This window comes from Anas platyrhynchos, chromosome 4 (assembly GCF_047663525.1).
Source record: "Anas platyrhynchos isolate ZD024472 breed Pekin duck chromosome 4, IASCAAS_PekinDuck_T2T, whole genome shotgun sequence".
NCBI classification, from domain to species: Eukaryota; Metazoa; Chordata; class Aves; order Anseriformes; family Anatidae; genus Anas; species Anas platyrhynchos.
In genome coordinates this window covers 78,064,419-78,083,452 of record NC_092590.1, presented here as the reverse complement: position 1 = coordinate 78,083,452, position 19,034 = coordinate 78,064,419, and the positions used below count along the sequence as shown (strand labels likewise).

The following is a 19,034-nucleotide window of genomic DNA, read 5'->3' as shown; positions in this document are numbered from 1 at the left end:
GTCCCTGCAGAAAATTCTTAAAATTTTCCAAAGAGGAGCTGCTCCTTCCTGCAAAACTTTTGTTTCTGATAAAAACTGGCATTTTCCAGCAACCCCCCCCCCTTCCCCAACACGTTTTGTTTTTTCCACCCAGAACTACTGCAAGCCCACTGTTGCTGCGGTACCGCTGCTTCCAAAAATGTGCTTCTGTGCTGCTTGACGGGTTAATATTCGCTAATTAATCTCAATTCATGTCATATAACAAATGTCTAATTTTTTTTGCGGGTGGTGGGTGGGTGAGCCCTATATGAACGCAGCTCCCTGCAATCAAGGATGATTTGTGGTGACAAATGCTCCTTACACTCCAGAATAAGAGGAACATACACACACGCACACTCTGTCTCTCTCTTTAATATTCTAACTACTGGACCACTCTTCCCATCTATCAAACTCCCTGTGATAAAAAAACAAAACAAGCATTTCATTAAAGTTTAGTCCCATTTTTTTCTTTTTTTTTTTAAACACTGCCATGCCCTGGACTTGTAGCTGGCAGCCAAACCGTGCCAGCAGCGATGCTCTGTGCCACGCAGGCTGTGAGGTTCGGGGTGATGTTTCAGACCCAAACCTCATCAGACACCAAAATGTGTCTCTGAATCTTTATATCTAGGGCTTCGTTGTCCGCATCCCAAACTCCAGACCCGATTCCAGCATGTTTGTTTGAGACAAGCCCTGGTTTGTTTCAGTAACACACACACGGAAAGCAGAAATCCTGCTGCAGGTCAACTTCTGAAGGTGTCAGACACAAAGGGAAATGCACCAATACATGCGTAGACAATTTGATTTTCAGAATTTGGAAAAACAAATGGTAAAAGCATAGAAACTACTCTTGGGAAAGCACTTACTTGAAACTGGATTTGGGTACAAAGCAATCCACTGCTGAACTCTCTCTGTACGGATGTCTAAACCAGGGGGCTCAGACATGCCCATGTGCACAGCCTCAGCAACACATTTCATGAATTTAACCCCATTTTCAACAGAACAAAAATAAAAAATAACCGAACCATGGAAATGTTTCCCAGGAGAAGAAAAGCCTCCTCCTCCTCACCTGCCTTCCCTCCGAGGGGCATCGTTCCACCAGTTGTAACCTCCTCTGGAGCAGATCTGGGAAGCAACTTTGGGGGTTTTGGGTACCTTTGGGTGGTTTTGGAGCCTGAAAAAATGTTCCAGTTCCTGCTTGCTCAGCCCTGGGAGCAGCCAGGCTCCAGAACACACCACCACAATGCTCCTTCCTGGTGAAATTCCTCCAGATTTGCCCTCCCTGCCCCAAAAAAAACCCTCCTGGTGAAGAGATGATGTGCTGGGGTGGCCGACAGCGAGCGCGAAACCTTTTGTACCAACCCTTTTGTGCCAACCCAGCTGCACACACGGAGCTTTGGCCACCTCCACGGGCTGCCCCATGTGCAGGTTTGTTAAATATATCCTGGAAGCAGCATTTCTGTTCTGTTTTCTGGGTGAAAACAACAGTTTCAGGGCCCCGAGGAGATGGACACGCTACCAAGAGCATCTCAGCCTGGGTCGGTGGGATGGGGAGAGAGGGGAAGGAAGATGCACGGGGAATCTGCTCGATGCTGTGCACGGTGGTGGAGCAAGAGGCTAGCACCAGCTCCTGGCTTTTCGCGTAGAAAATGTTAAATCCTGCCCTTCTGCTGAGGGCTGGCAGCTCAGAAGCAAGGGGAAGGCACGTCTTAATTAACCAGTTTGTCCAGGTCTGCAAAGCAGCGCCTTGCAGCTTTCAGAGCCGCAAAACAGCAATTAGGAGGAGGATTCCTGATGTCCTGGCACATAATGAAGCATGACAGTACACAAATAAAAGAAGAATTAATTACGGGCTAAACAAATTAATTACAGGCCCTCAATCAACGCTGACACAGGCGTAACCTCCCGCTCCCGACACCTTGGGACACAAACAGAAGAGCTCGGAGGTGAAGGCTTCCCGCGTGCATCTCTGCCTCCAACCCAGCCCCTGAGCAGCCTCTCGGGGCTGGTGCTCACCTCCAGTGCCCTCCTGGCTCCAAAAAGCAAAAGGAAGCTGAAAAGCTCTGAAAATAGGCTCCGGGGAAGCAACAGCAACATCCCCAGATGCCCTGTGTTAAAGCTGAGTGCTCAGAAATGCCACTGAGACCCTAATCCCCGTTGTCCTTGCTCTGCTCGAAGGGCAAGCAGCTGGTTTTCTGGCAGGAAAAGAGGAAAAAAAGCACAAAAACCCGGGAACTGCAGGCAGGAGGGGCAAAGAAAAGGAGCAGAAGGACCAGAGGAGGCGACTCGGTCACGCTTGGAAGAAGCTCTGAGAACTTGGACTGCAAAGGGAAAAGCTCGAAGGGAAGTTTGGGATCAAGGAGTCTGAGAAGGGACCTGCACCCAGGAGCAAAACCCTTGGGCAATTGGTTTCCTCCATGCTTGGACAAAAATGTGTTTGCACTGTCTTTTTATATATAAAAAAAGATATAAAATATATATTAAAATATATCTATATAAAAATATAGAGAGATATGTAGATATAGATGTAAAATAACCCCGACACCACTGAAGATTTCTTCCCAACGAAACCAACTCACAATTTGCTGAATTTAGCAAATTTAGCACTGGATTTAGCAAAGCCCGAGTCCCCCACGTGTCCCCAGACACTGGCAGTCCCCTGACAAACCACAGACCATAATTTTGTGCCCTAACAAGCCCGCAGCAGCCCGAATTCTCCATGCACATCAGTCTTTTTTGTTTAAATCAGCAGCTCTTAGAAATCCGTGCATTCAGAGCAGGAGCATTTCACTCTATTTCTATGGAAAAATTAATAAAAAAAAACTCGTGGTGGTTATTTCAGCTGCCTGGAAGAGGAAAGTGCAGCCAGATGGGGCTTTCCAAGCTGCCACACCACCTCTGGGCTGAGTTTTCCTGTGGCTCAGCAGCATCCCGGCCATCCCAAAAAGGGCACAGCGGAGAGGCAGGAGCCCAGGACACGTTTTGGTGCTTTGTGCTGGCGTAAGGGCGAGGTGAATACAGAAAAAAGGCAGCGTTTCTTACCGACAGCAGGGAATGGCACAAACCTCTGGATCAAGAGACGCGTGGCGGGGGTAAACTTGTTCGCTCTCTGCACCAGGACATTAAGGCCAACCTTTGAAGAGAAAAAAAACAGAGAAAGGGCAACATTTAGCCAAAAGGAACGGGACAGAAGCCACAGCCTGCAAACAACACTGGGGTCTCTCTCCATGCTCCTTTTGAGGACTAAATCCCTTTTGCTGCATTGGGCTCAACCCTTGATGAAATTTAAGCCATTTCCAGCCCAAAATCAGGCTACAAACCCCTGCGACGCCCTTAGGGGAATGCCCCTCGCTGCGTTTTTACCCCTTCCTGCAGCGTTTTCCCAGCTGCTCCTTGCTGGTTTTCCCCCCTAGCACAAAATCGCTGGGGCTGGGGGGTCCTAACCCCAAAAAAATGAACATCCCTGGTGGTGGTTGCCCCAACACAACTCATCCCTCTTTGTGGGGCCACGAAAAACCCCCGCACCTCCCTCCAACGCGAGCATTTGGGCCAGAACGGAGCTCTGAAGAGGCAAGAGATGGGAGGCAGCTCATTGTAACCGCAGATCTTTTTTTTGTTGCCTCCTCCAGCGCTTGAATAATGCAGATTTCTACGGTTTTGCGGGGATCCAAGGCACGGCAGACGTGCTGCAGGCAGCGCGGAGGAGACTCCCTGCCTTCGCAGCCCTGCCGCCGGGCATCGGCGATAATTGGAGAACCTCCACCAGCGTTTGTTTCCAGCAGAAACGGGGTGATTAATTAACCCAGCCCCAGAAACGGGGTCATTAACTAAACCGACCTATTCGCAAGGAACCTATTCTGCCTTCCGATCACTCAATATTTCTTCTTTCCCAGCCGAAAAAACAAAAACGAAACCCAACGGCCCCCGAGTGGGGGAATTTTCGGCCGAAAATGGAAGTCGCTCGCAGTGCCTGGCCAAAACGTTTTCAGCCAAAAAATGCAGCAAAACTCAAAAAAAAAAAAAAATCAGCCAAAGCCAAAAACCTGCCAGCAAATAGTGATTTGGGGGCTTTTTTTAAAAAAAAAAAAAGCCAAGCATGGGAGAACATATTTTGCAAGCTGCTACATTATACATGCATCCGCAGCGCATCTCGTCTCTTTGTAGGCTGCGAGGAAGATGTGGAGAAGCACAACTGCTGGGCAAGCCCTGCATAAGCACATTTCTGGTTTTCAACACCCATGGAGCATTTCCAGAACCTCCACCAAGACCCCAAAGGGATCCTTTCCTCCTGTCCTCGGCCACGTTGGCTGATCCCAAGAGAGGAGCATCCCCGCGGTGTTTCTGCTTATTCCCGGCACGAATAAGGGTTTTGTCTCCTTCTTCTTCCCACTCAAAACTGACCAAATGCTATTTTCTTACATTTTCCCAAGTACTGGGATTTGCAGAATCTGAACGCTTCCAGACAGCAGCCCAAAAAACGTGCCTGGAAAAGCAAAGCTACAACAGTTCTCAGCTGGCGTCGCCGGTGCTGCCCCGTGGATTTGGGTATTTATAGCCCGGAGACAGCTAATCTGTGTGGATCCCAAATTTCCTTGGGTTTCCAGCCTCTGGAAACTACATTTAGGAGCGATAAGGTTTTGTTTTTAACAGTTTTATAATGATTTTGGCCAACTGTGGTCTCCTTCCTGCAGGCCACCAAGGGGATGGCAGCACCTCCAGGACAGCGCCCGGCCACGGTTGGGTACCCCCCGATCCCAGCCCTCCACCAGCAACAGGGGGCTTTAATTCCTAGGGGTTGGCCCAAGAACACCAACTACGGAGTCAAATTCATCCCGGGAGCTGAGAAAAACAGCCGCGGGAGGATTATTATCACCAGGCTGCCTACAGCCTGAGTCACAGCTCCGGGAGCCACCGCGCTGGCGCTGCACAGACACGTCGCGGCGTCAGGTGGGATTCAGCAGAGCAGCCGTGGTGCCTCCAGATGGGCTCCCTTTGCAGCCCAGCCCATGGAAATGTGCCTTTTTCGGGGTGTTTATTCCCCTCCCAAGATAGATATCGACGTGAGCTCAAATTAACCCCCCCCCAGCAGTGCCCATTCAGCTCTGCTGCCTGTGGCAGGAGCCCAGGGGCTGAGCTCGGATGAAGATCTCCATGCTGGCAATGTCTAATTTCTGGCAAGATGATGCGTTTTTAAATAACAATTTCAGTGCAGAACTGGTTCAGGATATTCCCAGGCTGCAGCCCAGCCTAGGGGACAGATCCAGCTCTTTTAAATTGCCTTTTTTTTCTTTGGGGGTTCTTTCAACAAAGCCTTTGCTCATTTTGGTTGATGGAGCATCCTGACAAGCAGGAGAAAGCTCGGTTTTGGGGCTGTTCTGACTTCATACCCCCTAAGACATGAATTTAAAAAGCATGAAAACCACGTGACAGAAAAAAATATCCCTTTTTATTTTGAAAATTAACTAAAAATTAACTTTTTTCTCTCTATAAGTATTTTTGAAGCCTGAGAAATGGGATTTGCGTGCCTAAAGCTGGCAACTACTGAGCCACCTGACGGAGATCCGACCCCACTGCTCTCAAACCAGTTCCATGGTGGTGAATACATCAGTGGTTCGCTTGCAAAGAAATTATTTCACTTAATTTTGACAATATTTATAAAACAGGAGGCCACACGCAAGGTGGATGCTGCTGGGCAGCTCTCCACGCTCCACTCACCACCTTGGTTAGGTCTCTGCTGATTTCAGGGATTCGACTTTCCCGGGTTTCAGCAGCTTTTGGGCAAAAGGGAGCACCAGAGCACGAACTGGTCCCAGTGACTTCGAGTCAATGGGGAAGGAGGGAACGGCTCATAGGGAGCTTATCCTTCAGCCCCCAAATCACCAGATTGCTGAATTAAAACACCACGGCACTAATTGGATCTGATGAGCCCCATCCAGCCGAACTAAAGAAAAGAGCATTAGGAGAAGGAAGGAAAAAAAAATCCTTCATTAGGGCTGAGAGGTGAAGATGGAGGCAGAGAGATGGGAAACTGGGCCGCTTACCAACTGGAGCTTTACCAAGGCAAGGAGAACAGAACGGAGGAGCACAGGGAAGGGAAAGCAAAAAGGAAGCGGGTGGAGGGAGAACGTGGAGAGGAGCAAAAGAGCAGGGAAGGAGGAAAGGTTGGTCAGACCCAAAATGAAGGCAGAAAGGGAACGAGCTGGGCGCTTTGCTGGGTGAAAATGGCACGGTTTGGAGAAAGAAGTGAGAACACAGAGGTAGGAGCAGGAGAAGAGAGGATAAACAGGGATAAGGAGAGAAACTGGACGTGGCAGATGATGGGGAACAAAGAGGAGGACAGGGGCACCCTTGGGGATCAATCTTTATGGGGGAATCGGGAACGAGGGGGAGATATCAGTTGGGGGAGCGGGTGATAAAGTTTGGTGTAAAAGCTGCCTGAGCTTCATTAAATAAAACTGTGTGGTCGATACCCGTGCTCACAAGCTCCCCATAAAGACTGATCCCCAAGGGTGCCCCAACCCTGCTCCCTTCCCTCCAGGTCCCTCTCCTACCCCAAAGCAGCCCCTGGCAGTGGGAGGCTCCCGAGCTGATTACGGGCATCACAGCAGATCCGCGGGCTGTCGATGCAGTCGCGCCGCGCGGCTCACAAACAATTATCGGGAAGAGGGAGCTGGGATTAGAAAAATCCACAGGGGTACCTTCACCTGGAGAGGAGAGCGAAAAATGTTGTGTGTGTGTGTGAGCTCGGTGCCACGGGGAGGAGGGAGAGCGGGCAGCCAGCTACAGCACCAGCACGGGAGGGCTCTAGACCACTACACCGGGTCCCAGGCAGCGACGCACAGAGCAGCCCGAGCACCTCTAGGTCCAACAAGTGTTCCTGGACAAGGACACGAGGTTAAAATGCTGTTTTTTTTCTGCTCTTGAATTTTCCGAGTGCAACGAGCCAGCCCCGTTCTGATTTATCTCCTTAATGCCTTAGGTTCTCCTCTAGCTTTGGATAAACGCCCTGTCCTCTAGCTTTATTTCTTTTTAAGGACAGAGCTGCAGTATTTAAATGTAATTTTTTGTTATTCTCACTTCCCGGTGGCAGATTTTTAAGCCTGCACATCGAAGCACACCTATCCCCTGTGAACAGCAGCCACACAGCTCGCTGAGCCGCGGGGCCAGGTAGTGCCAAAAATCTGGCTGCGACGCAAGCAGCACAACGCTGATATTATTTTACAGCTACAAGCTTAGGCCTGAGCAGTCCTCACCTCTCAGCTTCCTCAGGAGAAGGTAAATAAATCTCCCTGCTGAAATCCCACACGGCTGCGAGGATGTCTCGGGTTGTAGGGGTGTTTCTAAGACAAAGCACGTTTTGGTTTTACAAGATGCTTTCGCTGGGGTGGAAAAAAAGACAGCCTGGATTGAAACCATCATTTTTGCAACGTCCATTTGTCTTAAAGCAAACTCTGCTTTAATCTCTCAGACACACACTGGGCTTTGCTGGTTGGACTCCTGCACCGTTGTGGGTTTTTTTGGATGCTGGTGGTTTTTTTTACAGCTAAATGTAAAGTTAACAGACCTACATTTTGCACAACCTCTGTGCTTAACCCGTTCCGACTGCAGCTGAGATTCCTGCACGAATCAGAACCCACGAACCCCGTGGGACTACAATAAAAAAATCTCCAGGACAAACGACCACGTCTCAAGAAACCAGAAGCCAAGCAGAAACCCTACAGGAACTCCGAGAGGCCCCAGAAGTCTCATTTCCAGGGGTGACAGAAGCTGTGCAGAGCTCAGGGTGCAAGCAGCTCCACACATCCACCAGCTCTGGTTTGTTTTTTGGTGCAGATTTAGACGTGCAGCCCGGGCAGACAGCAGGGCATCCTCGTGCACACACCTCTGCAGGAAGCTGCTGCTTCTTTTCCAACAAACCACTCGTATTTTCTCAGAAATAACCTCACTGAGGCTTCTGTACAGGAGAAGGTTGCCCCAGGATGACCTATAAGACATCCACAAGGACAGGAGGGATTTCTTGCTGCAAGAGGAGCCTTCAGCAGGCAGGAGAGGCTGGAAGGACAACCTGCACCTTGGCTCAGCTCCTTGCAGGGTGGTCTCGGCAGAAGCTGAGGCTGCAGCCACTGAAGTTAAAAACCCGATGCACAAATTTCTGCTCCAGAACAGGGAAACCAGTGGGAAAGGGAGAAACCCAGCGACTCACCACCGTGGTCTCACGGTCCCCAACCTGCAGCTCTCTCCACCAGTGACATTGCAGCAAGCAGAGCACCTGCTCATGGCTCTTGGCCTGATGGGGTTTGATTTGCATGCATTTATCTGCAGCTGCAGGAACCACCTCGAGCTGAAGTCAGACTTGAAGACCCCAGTGCCAAACAGCTGAGGCAGAAGCAAAAAAGGATGAGCAACAGAAGGGCAAATCAAGCTTGGATCAGAAACTAAGAAACATAAAGTATGCAAAAAAGTTATCACCAGCATTAATAATCAAGTTGGGTTTGGTTATGGAGCTTTTTTAACCTCTTAAAAGCTTGACAGAATTAGCAGAGAGTGTGTGTGTCTCTCCCTGCTGGAAGGATTTTCTGTGTAATTACAAACCCTCTGATTAGTGCGGTTCTTGGCGCTGGAATATTTGGGGAAAAAAATTTAAAATGCTCTTGGTCTTTCTCAGCTCTTATTACTGCTCTCTGCCTTTGCTTGCCTTCCTCGGGAAAAGCAGCTGGTGGTAATTGTGCATCAGGAACAGCAGCCAGCTATCAGAAACCAAGGCCTAATCCCAGGAATCCACTCAATTGTTTAAAAAAAAACAAAAAACAACAATTACCACTCCATGTTCAGAAGAGCTGCAAATCTGGAACGATCAAAACAAAAGGCAGGAGGGAGGCTGGCGCATGGAGAACACGATAAAAATAAACCGAAATCGCGGGAGGAGGAGCACAGATCTGGGTTACCTAAGGGTAACCAGAAATCACAAACTATAGGGTGTCCCAAAAACACGGCGCTGAGACGCCAGGAGTGGTGAGAGCTGTCTGCAGCCGTGGTGCCTTCAGAAAATGGGGTGCAAGTGCCCTGTGTGAAGAGCAAGGGGGGCAGAGGGGGGGGAAATTTGCTGCATCGGCTCTTCCACCTCTCTACCTGCAGCCACTCTGAAGGTTTCTCCTCCTGATGTCCTCTCCAACCTCCTTACAAGGGATCACTTCAGCTGGTGCCACGATGGAGGAGAAACGCAATCCTGGCAGAGATTTCTTTACCCAAAGCTGAACCGGGAACTGGGTTGGGAGCAGGTGGGGAAAAAAGGAGAAAAAATATTAAAAAAATAAATACTGACAAATATTGAAAAGGAATATTAATAATAATAATAATAATAATAATAATAATAATAATAATAATAATAATAATAATAATAATAATAATTCCTCTAAAATCTCATCCTGAAGGTCTGCAAAGCAGGGGACCCAGACCCAGAGCTGGGTCCGTGCTGCTTCTCCGTGACAGCAAATTCCCCCTCTCGGAACTGGGAAAATTATCAGGTTATTTGCAAAGATTCGCCGAGGCTCCTAGTTTAATTACGAGAAGAGAAAAGTCAAAATCTCCTCTTCCCTCCGCGTGGGGAAGCCGTTTGTTTGTCCCTCGCTCGGGATGAAGCCACAGAGGGTTAAGCTGACGGGAGGCACGATCACAACTCGCCTGCTCTGTCACTCCACCAGCCTTTTCCCTGCGTCGCTTGCCAACTGCAAACATGGAAGGGGCTCGCTTTAATTAATACCGGGGCTCAGCAGACCACTGGAGGCAGTGGCACTTGTTTTCAGGTCATCTGGTCCTAATAGGCTCACACTGGGAGGTGATCTGCTGCTAACTGACAGCAGAGATCAGTTAATGAGGGCTGAAGCCTTCAGGATCCAGCGTGAGGAAACTTGAGGCGAGCGCTAAATTATTTGTCATCATCATTAAAGGAAAAAAAAAATAAAAAAAGAAAACTGCTCGAGGAGACGCCGGTTATTAATCTATTAATCCAGATATTTACAACATAAAAAAATCGCTCCCTGCCTGCAGGATTTGCTCTGTGTGGGGATTTGAGGATGCAACAGGGATCGGCGGGGCTCCTCCGCAGCAGCTCGTGCTCCTCTGCACGGGGACAGCGGGGTGGGCTGGCTTCACCTTGGCTTTACAAGGGTCCCCAGCGAGCACACCTGAAGCGCCAGAGCTTAATCCAACAGCTACAAAACTCCTCCAAACATCAGCAAGGAGAAAGCATCCATTAAACCCGCTGAACCCTGCTGTCCCCCTGGCCACATCAGTGGGTTTCGGAGGGCTGCAGCCCCCTACAACAAAACTTTTGCCCCTCAGAGCTCCAAACAGCTGTTGTGCCAGTGTGTACAAAATTTTGGCACCCCCGTGGCAGTGCAGCTCGGTGTGCCCATCGTGGCGTGGTATCAGCAGCCTGACGAGCCACCCTCGTGCTTGTCACCGGTGGTGACAGCCACCCTGCAGCTCCAGCAGGTCGCTGCTGGCTTGCAACGACTTCTCTGATCCCCAGGTCTTGGTTTTCACACTGCTTCAGGGAATGAGTTTCTCCCACCACCACCGGTGGTCCCACAAAGCCCCCTTTGCACTGTAGAGCTATCTTTTTTGCTTCAGCTCCTCTGCAGGCAGCACAGGAGGGAGCAGGGATATCAGCTGTCCCACCACAGGACAGTGGCTTCCTTACCAAAGCCTGTCAGCTCCTCGGGGTGACAAAACTGCCAACATCACTTCTCCATGTCTCCTGCCCTCTATCTGCTCCTGTTGCCAAAACGGAGAGGAATTAATGCCAACGAGGGGAAATGATCTGTTAGCATCCCTCTGCTGCAGCTGTGCTTGCCGGTGGCTGGAAAGGAGGTGGTGGGCAGCAGCAGCACATCAAGCTGGAGCATTTTGCTTTGGTGAATTCACAAGGTGGAAACAGTTCTGAAGTTCCCTGCTACAGCAGGGAACAGCTCACGGAGAGCTGCTGATGTGCAGGCATCTACACGAGGTTAGGAAGTGTGGGAGCTCACATCAATGCCAGGCTGGTCAATACACGGGGTGGGTTAATTCTGGTAGGAGAGCAGCAGCCAGCAAGCAAGCCAAGCCAGAAATATGGAAAACTACCAGGAAGAAGAGTATCTGGTAAAGCTCCTGCCTCCGTAATTCTGTTATCGATCCCCAGCTTGCTCTAGAGAAGAAAAAGGGGTGACAGTTTTGAAATGAAAGAGAAGAGTTTTATAATGGATGTAAGGAAGAAATTATTTACTCCCCATCCCTGGCAGTGCCCAAGGCCAGGCTGGATGGGGCTGGGGGCAGCCTGGGATGGGGGCAGGGGGCCCTGCCCATGGCACGGTGCTGGGGGGGCTCTGAGGTCCCCTCCAACCCAAGCCACTCCATTGCTCTGTGACTTTACGAACTGCACCTTGTAAAGAAATCTGAGCAAGCCCATGCAGCCTCTTGCCCAGGGTACATTAGGAAACGTGGCTACAACCATACATTTCAGAGGCTTATTTGAAAAGCCACTGAAGGAAAGAACTTGTTGAAGTTGCTCCTGAAAAATGCATCTGCCTCTTTGGGAATTAGCTGCCAAAGATGTGACCTCGTGGTCCCGGCGCATCACACCGCGATTCTGACGATGACGCCCCCAGAGTAGGATTTTAGCAATGTTATCATTTAAAAGCTCCTCTAATGCAGATTACTTTAGCTGTGACTCCAACACCAGGCTCCAGCTTGTACGCTGCCCGCAGGTAAAAGCCATCACTTGGAGCACTGCTGCTCCTTTAGCTCAAGGTGCAGATCCCATAGGGGAACACCTCCAAAAAGCTCAGCACAGCAGCTCTCACGCTGCCACCCTGCAGCCTCAGGGTCACTCAGGCTGGCATTTTGACTTAGACTAGGCTCATTCACCAGAACTTACTGCACACGTGGATAATTTGAGTCACCCAGCAGCAAAGGCACAATCCGGGACGCAAGCAGAGCACAGAGCAGGACATGCTGGAAGCAATCACTGGTAGAAGTCTCCTTCTGCTGAAAAGTTTGGGCATGCACGGACAGGGACATCTCACGGTTAAAATATTTCCTCGTTATTTGGACTGAATTATGTCAGTTAAAATATAAACATGCTTGGCAATTCAAAGAAACATCTCACAAGCACTGCAGTACTACTGTAAGGGAGCAGTTACGAGTAGGGGAAGATACAGATACAAAGCGTTACCCACTGCTATTGAGACAGCACTTATGACAGCTCCCAAGTAGCCCTGGATGAACTTGGACGTCGGAGAAGGCTTTGGAAAGAAAAACAAAACATATTTTCAATAAACAAACTTCTGGTTATTAAAATACAACCAAGCTCTTGATTTTTATTTTTTTTTGTATTTGTTTTAAACCAGAGACAGGTTTCGTTTTGTCATATTGTTCGGTGACACACGGTCTGTCGTCTCGCAGCGGCAAAAGCAAGGAACATTCTGACCTCATGAGCAAGGGTAAAGGGAATGGAAAATTAATTGGCATCAGAAAATTATAATAGTAGCAGCTCAAAGAAAGTATGTGAATGGAATTCAACAAATGGTAAAAAAAAAGGAAAAAAAAAGAAAAAAGAAGACTAAATTGGCATTCTAATCACTAGTGGTGAACCCCAAACTCTCTGCATAAAATATTTGTCCTCGAAATGTTATCTCAATGAGTTGGATTCCTTCCATTTTAGCTTCTTGTCTCGATGTCCCACATCCCAACAAGAGATGATCGACATTGCAGTAACAGGAAGAGAGCAGGACCATTCATGGGAGCGCTACTAGGGACATGTAGGAAGTCCTTCCGACACAAAAATGTGATCATGGCCCCTTCTTTTGCCATCCAAACACCCCAACAGACATCATCTCCCTTCGTGTTCATTTACGTATCAAATTAAACCATTTCATACCAGTTAGACTATAAATTAAGCACGAAGGCATTGAGCATCGCTCGTGAGCCTCGAGTGCCTTTGAGATCCTCCTGCCATTTAGAGCTGGAGTTTAAAATGGAAGTGGATTCGGGAGAATGGGCAATCTATAAATTCGTCACAGTGCCTACTCCGCAGTTTCTATTAACAGCAAAGAGACAAGACTTATGTTTCCGTGTCAAAACAGAGCTAACGTGCAGCACGCGCTGCATATGTTGGGTCTCCTCACCTTTGTCGCGTTGCGGTTTGCATAGTTGACGCATGCATTGTGGCTCTGATTCAACCACTGAAGGGGAAACAAAAAGAGAAAGAGATAAATATAACTTCACAAAAATAAGATCTACGAGCACGGGAGCGACGTCTTCGTTTGGGCCTGCCTGGGACTTGCCACATCTTTTCGAAGGCTCGTGCACGCACCAGTTCTGGTCTGATGCCCTTCAAAGCGAGACAGAAAAAACAACGCACGCAGTTTTCACCAGCTCTGCTTCCATACAGAAGCACGTGCACGAGCTCTGGTTCCCAAAACTAAACAGCTAGATTTAAAAACAAATTTCAAGATCGTGGTATGGAGCAATTTAGAAGCTAAATTCGGATGCTCTCTGGCTCAGGAGTTTGATGCTGGTGATATTACTGGAGCAAGAAAAGAGGAAATTCAAGGAAGGACCTCCAAAATATCAATACAATTTGGGGCTATCTTGTTGGATATCAGTCCAGCAGGCTACGAGCTGGAAGAGTTGAGACCCATCCATAAAACCCCGGTGTCTCAGGCACACTACACTCACCGGCTGGCCTGCTGTCACCTCCCTCTCGAGTGGGCTTGTTTCGATTTTGTGTTGGAAATATTCTATCTAGTTTTAAGAGGATCCCCCCTCCTTTTAAAGCTGAAGGCTTCCCCTGACTGCTTTTGGACCAGCTGCAGAGAGATGCGGGAGCAGGAGCTCCCAACCTGAGCAAATTTCAAGACACCTGGCAGTAGCTGTCTCCAGATCGCCAACCTACCCAAAGCCAACTCTTTCCGTCTTCCAAGCCTAAAGCCAAGAAGGCAAATTGCCTTCCAGAGACATGAACTCAGAGCTAAACGCACCAAATCATGAGTTGCTGGGATGCACCTACATATTCTCAGTTGTGCAGTCTTTCTGACATCCGAGGCGGATCCTGTTCTGCTTTGACATTTCCTAGCTGTGTCATTCTCTCCTGGCAGTTACACTGGATAATAAAAAGACATTTGCAACTAAAAATGAAAATAAGATAATTTTTTTTCCAGTTAGTGCTGAAATATTACTTAATTGGGGCGTTTAGTGTGGTTATAACTCATTCATGCTCACACTTCCTCCCCTTACACTTACTTACATCCTCCTTATGATGGCATAAATTGCTGGGCATGACAAAGCAAACCCAACCCTTTGCTCACAGCCCACTCCAGACCTGCCAAACCCTTCCGTGATCACACCCAGCCTCATCACCTTCCTCTTAACAAAGCCAGAGGCTGCTTTCCCTTTCTTTACACTCTCCACCCATCCCGTGCACGGAAGCAGACGAGCGTTACCTGCCAAAAAACAGTGGATGCCAGCGTCTGGTTGGGTAGGAGAAGACCAACAACCTGCAAGAGAAGAGATTTTCATGTTAGGAAACGTATGGTTGGTTTGGGGTTGTTGGTGCTCTGGTAGGCACGAAAGCAGCACGTGTATTTTTATCGATTTTAAGAAGTTGCCTTCATTTATGAATTCATTTCATGGTGAGTGGCCGGAGTACAAACCAAGAGCAATTAGGTGAGGGAACAGAGCCATGCCTCCAGTTCTTCTAAAAGTGCCCATTCCATAAAAAAAAAAGTGATAAAGGCTAAAAGGGAATGGATTTAGGACGCTGCCCTGTCTTTTCCCCTTCTGCCCATCGTCTCTCAATTTTCCAATGGGGAAACTGGGTAACACAGCTGCTGCTGAAAGCTCCACGACTTCAATTAATTGCTTGCAACACACCTCTAAGAGCCTGGCAGCACGAAATGTCCAAAGATGAGTTCACTAAAAGTAAACGATCGATTTTATCCAAGCATTTCTGGAGAATAACCCAAAAGTTGCAGGAATACAAGAGTTCAAAATTGCTACTACTGGCAGTCAAGTTTTTTTTTTCTTTCTTTTTTTTTTTTTTTTCTATTTTCCTTTGGCACATTCTCTGTTTCAAGCACAGGGAAGGGATGAGAGCTGAACATCTGAAGACAGGAGTGCCACCTGGAAGCACATGTGCTCCTGTTTGGGAGCCCTGAATTTTGTTTGAAGAGAAGGGAATTGTTGATGTGGCATGCTGGGGAGCTGCGAAAACTCCTGCCTGGGCTCCGAGCTGCGGCTGACGACGGCTCGAGGCAGCCTGGCCCCGCACATCTGGCGAGGCCTCTTCCAACCCAGATGATTTTGTGATTGCGACGCGAGGTGCCGCAGGTTTTGGGAAGTCACCCGGAGCAGCATCTGAGCGCAGCCACGTGTGCGCTGCCCATATGGTCCTGGGAGCAGCCCGGAGATGTCTCCAAATACCATACGGGCACATCCCACCTCGAACAGACAGCGCGGGGCTGCCAGGCTCCTTCCTACCTCGTTTGACGCCAACCTTTCCTCTTCGAGTCTACGAAGCTGTAGGAGAGGAAAGAAGGAGAGGAGGAAGAGGAAAACGAAAGCTGAAGGGCTCCCAGCAAGGAACCCAATCAAGAGGGACAAGAAGGTGAGTCCTTGGGTAACAAAGAGCCAAGAAATTATTCTTCCTAACACCATCATTTTCTCCCTTCTTGAGCCTTGCCCAACAGCTTCTGATGATGGTCTTCACGGTACAAACCCACACTTGCAGCTTTGTGAAGGGTCTGAAGACCGAAGGGCTCCTTTCAACTCCAAGCGCGTTGACTTTCAGGACGCTCAGACATCTCCGAGGCATCCACAAACCTGGGCAAGACGGCTCCGAGGTCACTCACTCTCCGTCTTCGGCACCGTTTCCTTTAGGTTTGCTCCTGCAGGAGCCCAGAAGACAAAAAACTTCCCTGTCGTGGCACGGGGAGCAGTGGGATGAGCTCAAGCTGCCTCTGCACATCTACAGCAGCAGCAATTGAAGAGGAGGCAACTTCTACACTCATGGAAAGAAAAACAACAACAAACCAAAGGCTACCAGGGTTGGGTGGCCCAATTTCATTTACATCTTCTTGCCTCTCTCCTCCTCCTCCAGCTTTTCCTCCTCCAGCCTTTCTGGAAGTTGCCGCTCCTCAGTGGGCTGGCTGAAGGCCAAGCCGTGCGAGTTGCCACTAATTTGCTGCTCCCGTTCGAGCCGGGGATCTCGTCCTTAATTACGGAGCCACCGGTCGGAGCCGAGCGAATCCAACGGGGGCTGAACCTACCTCGGCCCCGGGACCGATGCTCGCCCCAAAAGTCGTCGGGTTAATGAGGCTTCGGAGGAGAGGGAAGGCGGCCAGCGGCTCCCGCATTGTCAGCCGGAGGCTGGGAGCGAGAGGAAGAGAAGGGAAAGGGAAAATAAATAAATAAAGAGCGCACCCAAAATCTGTATGACTGAAAGAGGCACGTTTAAATGCAAACTCTCCATATGTGCAAGAGTCTGTCAAGAAATGTACAGTTTCACTTTTAATTACTGTCAGGGGAAAAAATAACTAAGAAGGAAAACAAAATATACAGGGGGAAAAAAAATTAAAAAAAAAAAAAGGGTTCTAAACACCAGAAAAGTACTGACTACAAAATTTAATTGCCTATCAGGTGTGAAGAGCCCTCCGTGGCTGCCAAGCCAGGGCTGCAGGCGCTTTGCACATTCGGTTCCGGGCTCCCAAAATCGAGCCCCGTGCCCTGCCTCCTCGTCAGGCGCCTGCGATGGACACGTGGGACTTCTCCAAGCGTTTCCAAGTGGCAGCGAGGCCTCCCGAGCCTCCCGTCTGCCTCTCAGAGGACAAAGGAGAGGGGTTGCAGATTCCTTCGGGCCCTTTGTGGCCAGGGTTGGTTGGAACCGAAGGCGCTGGAGCCGGGTGCTGGGCTGGGAGCTGTCGGAGAGCAGCCAAAAAACGCGAACCTGGCCAAGGGGCCGGCTGTGCTGGCACCTCAAAAAGGCAAAAAGAGAGAAAAAACGAAGGGTTCTGCTCTGGTTTTAAATGGCTGGGGGAAACGATGTGCCCCAAGGGTCCCGGGCTGGGTTTCCTAAGCGCAGAAGAGCTTCGTCCTTGGGTGAATGCTTCCTCCTGGGCTGCGAACCCAAACCAAGGTTGGGGGGAACAAAGGGAGAGTAAAAGGGTGCCCAGCAGCTGCCCCTGCTGTGAAGGCAAATAATGTGAGCTGCTTGGTTTTGTGCCTCGTGGGCTGAAATCCAGGTGGGCAGAGACAAAGTAGTCCTTACAAATACCCCGTCCTGCTCGCTCCAGTCCCGCCGTGCCCTCGCAGCCCTTCAGGGGCTGAGCCACGAAAGGACAGAGGCCATAAAAAAAAAAACAACGGTGGCAGCTCTCTGAGCCGGGTCCCTCTGCCCAGGGGACCGATGAGGGCAGAGAACACAGAGCCACGGGATTTGGGGGCGTCAGGGCTGCTCAAGCCAGAAGAGAAGCGATGATTCTTGGCCAGACCTTAATCTCTCCCACAATGAGCTGAACCGTACGGAATTATTTTGCATTAGCTATAGGATGGGGGGGGACAAAACCCCCACGGAAAGAGGTTGCGCTGCGTATCGAGCCTGGTAATGCAGAACCCGATCCCGTTGTGGTTTTGGGGTGGTTTAAGTGACCCCAACACAGCGGGGCAGGCAGCCCCGGAGCAGCAGCACGCCGCCACGGCTTCACCGGCGCAGATCCCACGCGAGAGCTCGCCGCAGGCACACCGAGCCTCTCTTGAGGAAATCCCATCCCCCTATGCTAAATGCAAGACTCAAACTGTTTTTATGCTAGAGCAGGCTGCCAATTTTGTCACTAAATTTCACAGATCGATTGGCATAAATGTTACATTTTAATTTTAACATTTGAAACGTTTGGTTTTCTTTTTTTCCTTTTTTTTTTTTTTTTTAAATGACAAGAGGTTCCAGTTTATCCTTTACAGCTAGCGAAATTGGGCTCATCTGACAGCTCTCGGCTCCTCTGACAGCTCTGGATTTGGGCCGATTTCATTGTCAATTTGATCGTTAACTCATTTTTGTTTAACCTTTTCTTTCAAAATGCCCCCTACAAAGTTACCGCCGCGACGTTCCGCACGACAACAAATAGTACCAGCAGGGCTGGGCTCTGCCTCCAGCTTCCAGCCACCCTGCTACCACCGGTCGGGAAGGGATCGCTGCCTTTCAGCGAGCTTCGTGCCACCGTCCCCTGGGTTTAGGAAGAGGAAATTTAGCAGATTTCGCTCCTTCGACTGTTTTAATGCACTTGACCTCGTAGGCTGGGAGAAGAGCTGGAGGCTGCCCAGAGCAGGCTTCATTCGTTCAGCCTTCTGGCATCAATTTGGGTGGTTTGGGGCAAAACTCTGCGCCCCAGCTGGCCCGTTCACAAGAGGAGGTTAATTAATAGCTACGGCTCTGAAGATGAGCTGGGGTTTCAGCAGGAGGAGCAGAGGATTATCTCCGTTCTGGCTGTCAAGAGCACCCAAACGCTTGAAGATTTCTCAATAACAAGTACCAACCATAAAACGCCCTCAGCAGTAACCCCATGTAAAGCACTGGCAGCTTTAATTAATCGAGACGAGGAGACACGGCGCCGGCCTCGCCGCGCTGCAGCTCCCCGCGTTTCTCAGGGCCGGGAAGCGACTTGCAAAAACATGCAAATAATAATGGGGGAAAGAAAAAAAAAAGAAAAAAAAAAAAAAAGAACCCACAACGCCTCCAAAGATGAATCCACGGAGTTGCAGAAGTTGCAGGCAATGAGCTCATCCTGGTCTTCCCTTTCCAAAAGGGAAGCACGGAGCTGGAGACCAGAGGGAGCGGTGGGAGGTAGGGAAGGAGCCCGAGCTGTGGCCACGGGGCACGTTTTGCACCACCGAGCCCTCGTGAGCGTGCGAGGGGAAAGGTGTGAACCCCGCGTGAAGCTGCGGCGAGGCAGCACGGCAGAGTTCAGAGAATTGTGTGCGGGTGCTAA

General features: G+C 49.6%; 1 protein-coding gene across 3 annotated transcripts in view; it reads right to left on the bottom strand.

The window, feature by feature from the left end:
- The window catches only part of SFXN5 (sideroflexin 5), a 79,152-nt gene that overhangs the window by 27,029 nt on the left and 33,089 nt on the right, over window positions 1-19,034 (bottom strand). For all 3 annotated transcript variants that reach the window (XR_011809301.1, XM_027455857.3, XM_027455858.3), the window contains exons 7-10: window positions 14,499-14,552; window positions 13,182-13,238; window positions 12,234-12,299; window positions 3,058-3,148 (exon numbers count right to left, since the gene is read on the bottom strand). Coding sequence is in view for 2 of the 3 variants with exons in the window: in XM_027455857.3 (XP_027311658.2) it covers window positions 3,058-3,148; window positions 12,234-12,299; window positions 13,182-13,238; window positions 14,499-14,552 (268 nt within the window). In the remaining variant the exon portion in view is untranslated. The remainder of the gene's footprint in view (window positions 1-3,057; window positions 3,149-12,233; window positions 12,300-13,181; window positions 13,239-14,498; window positions 14,553-19,034) is intronic.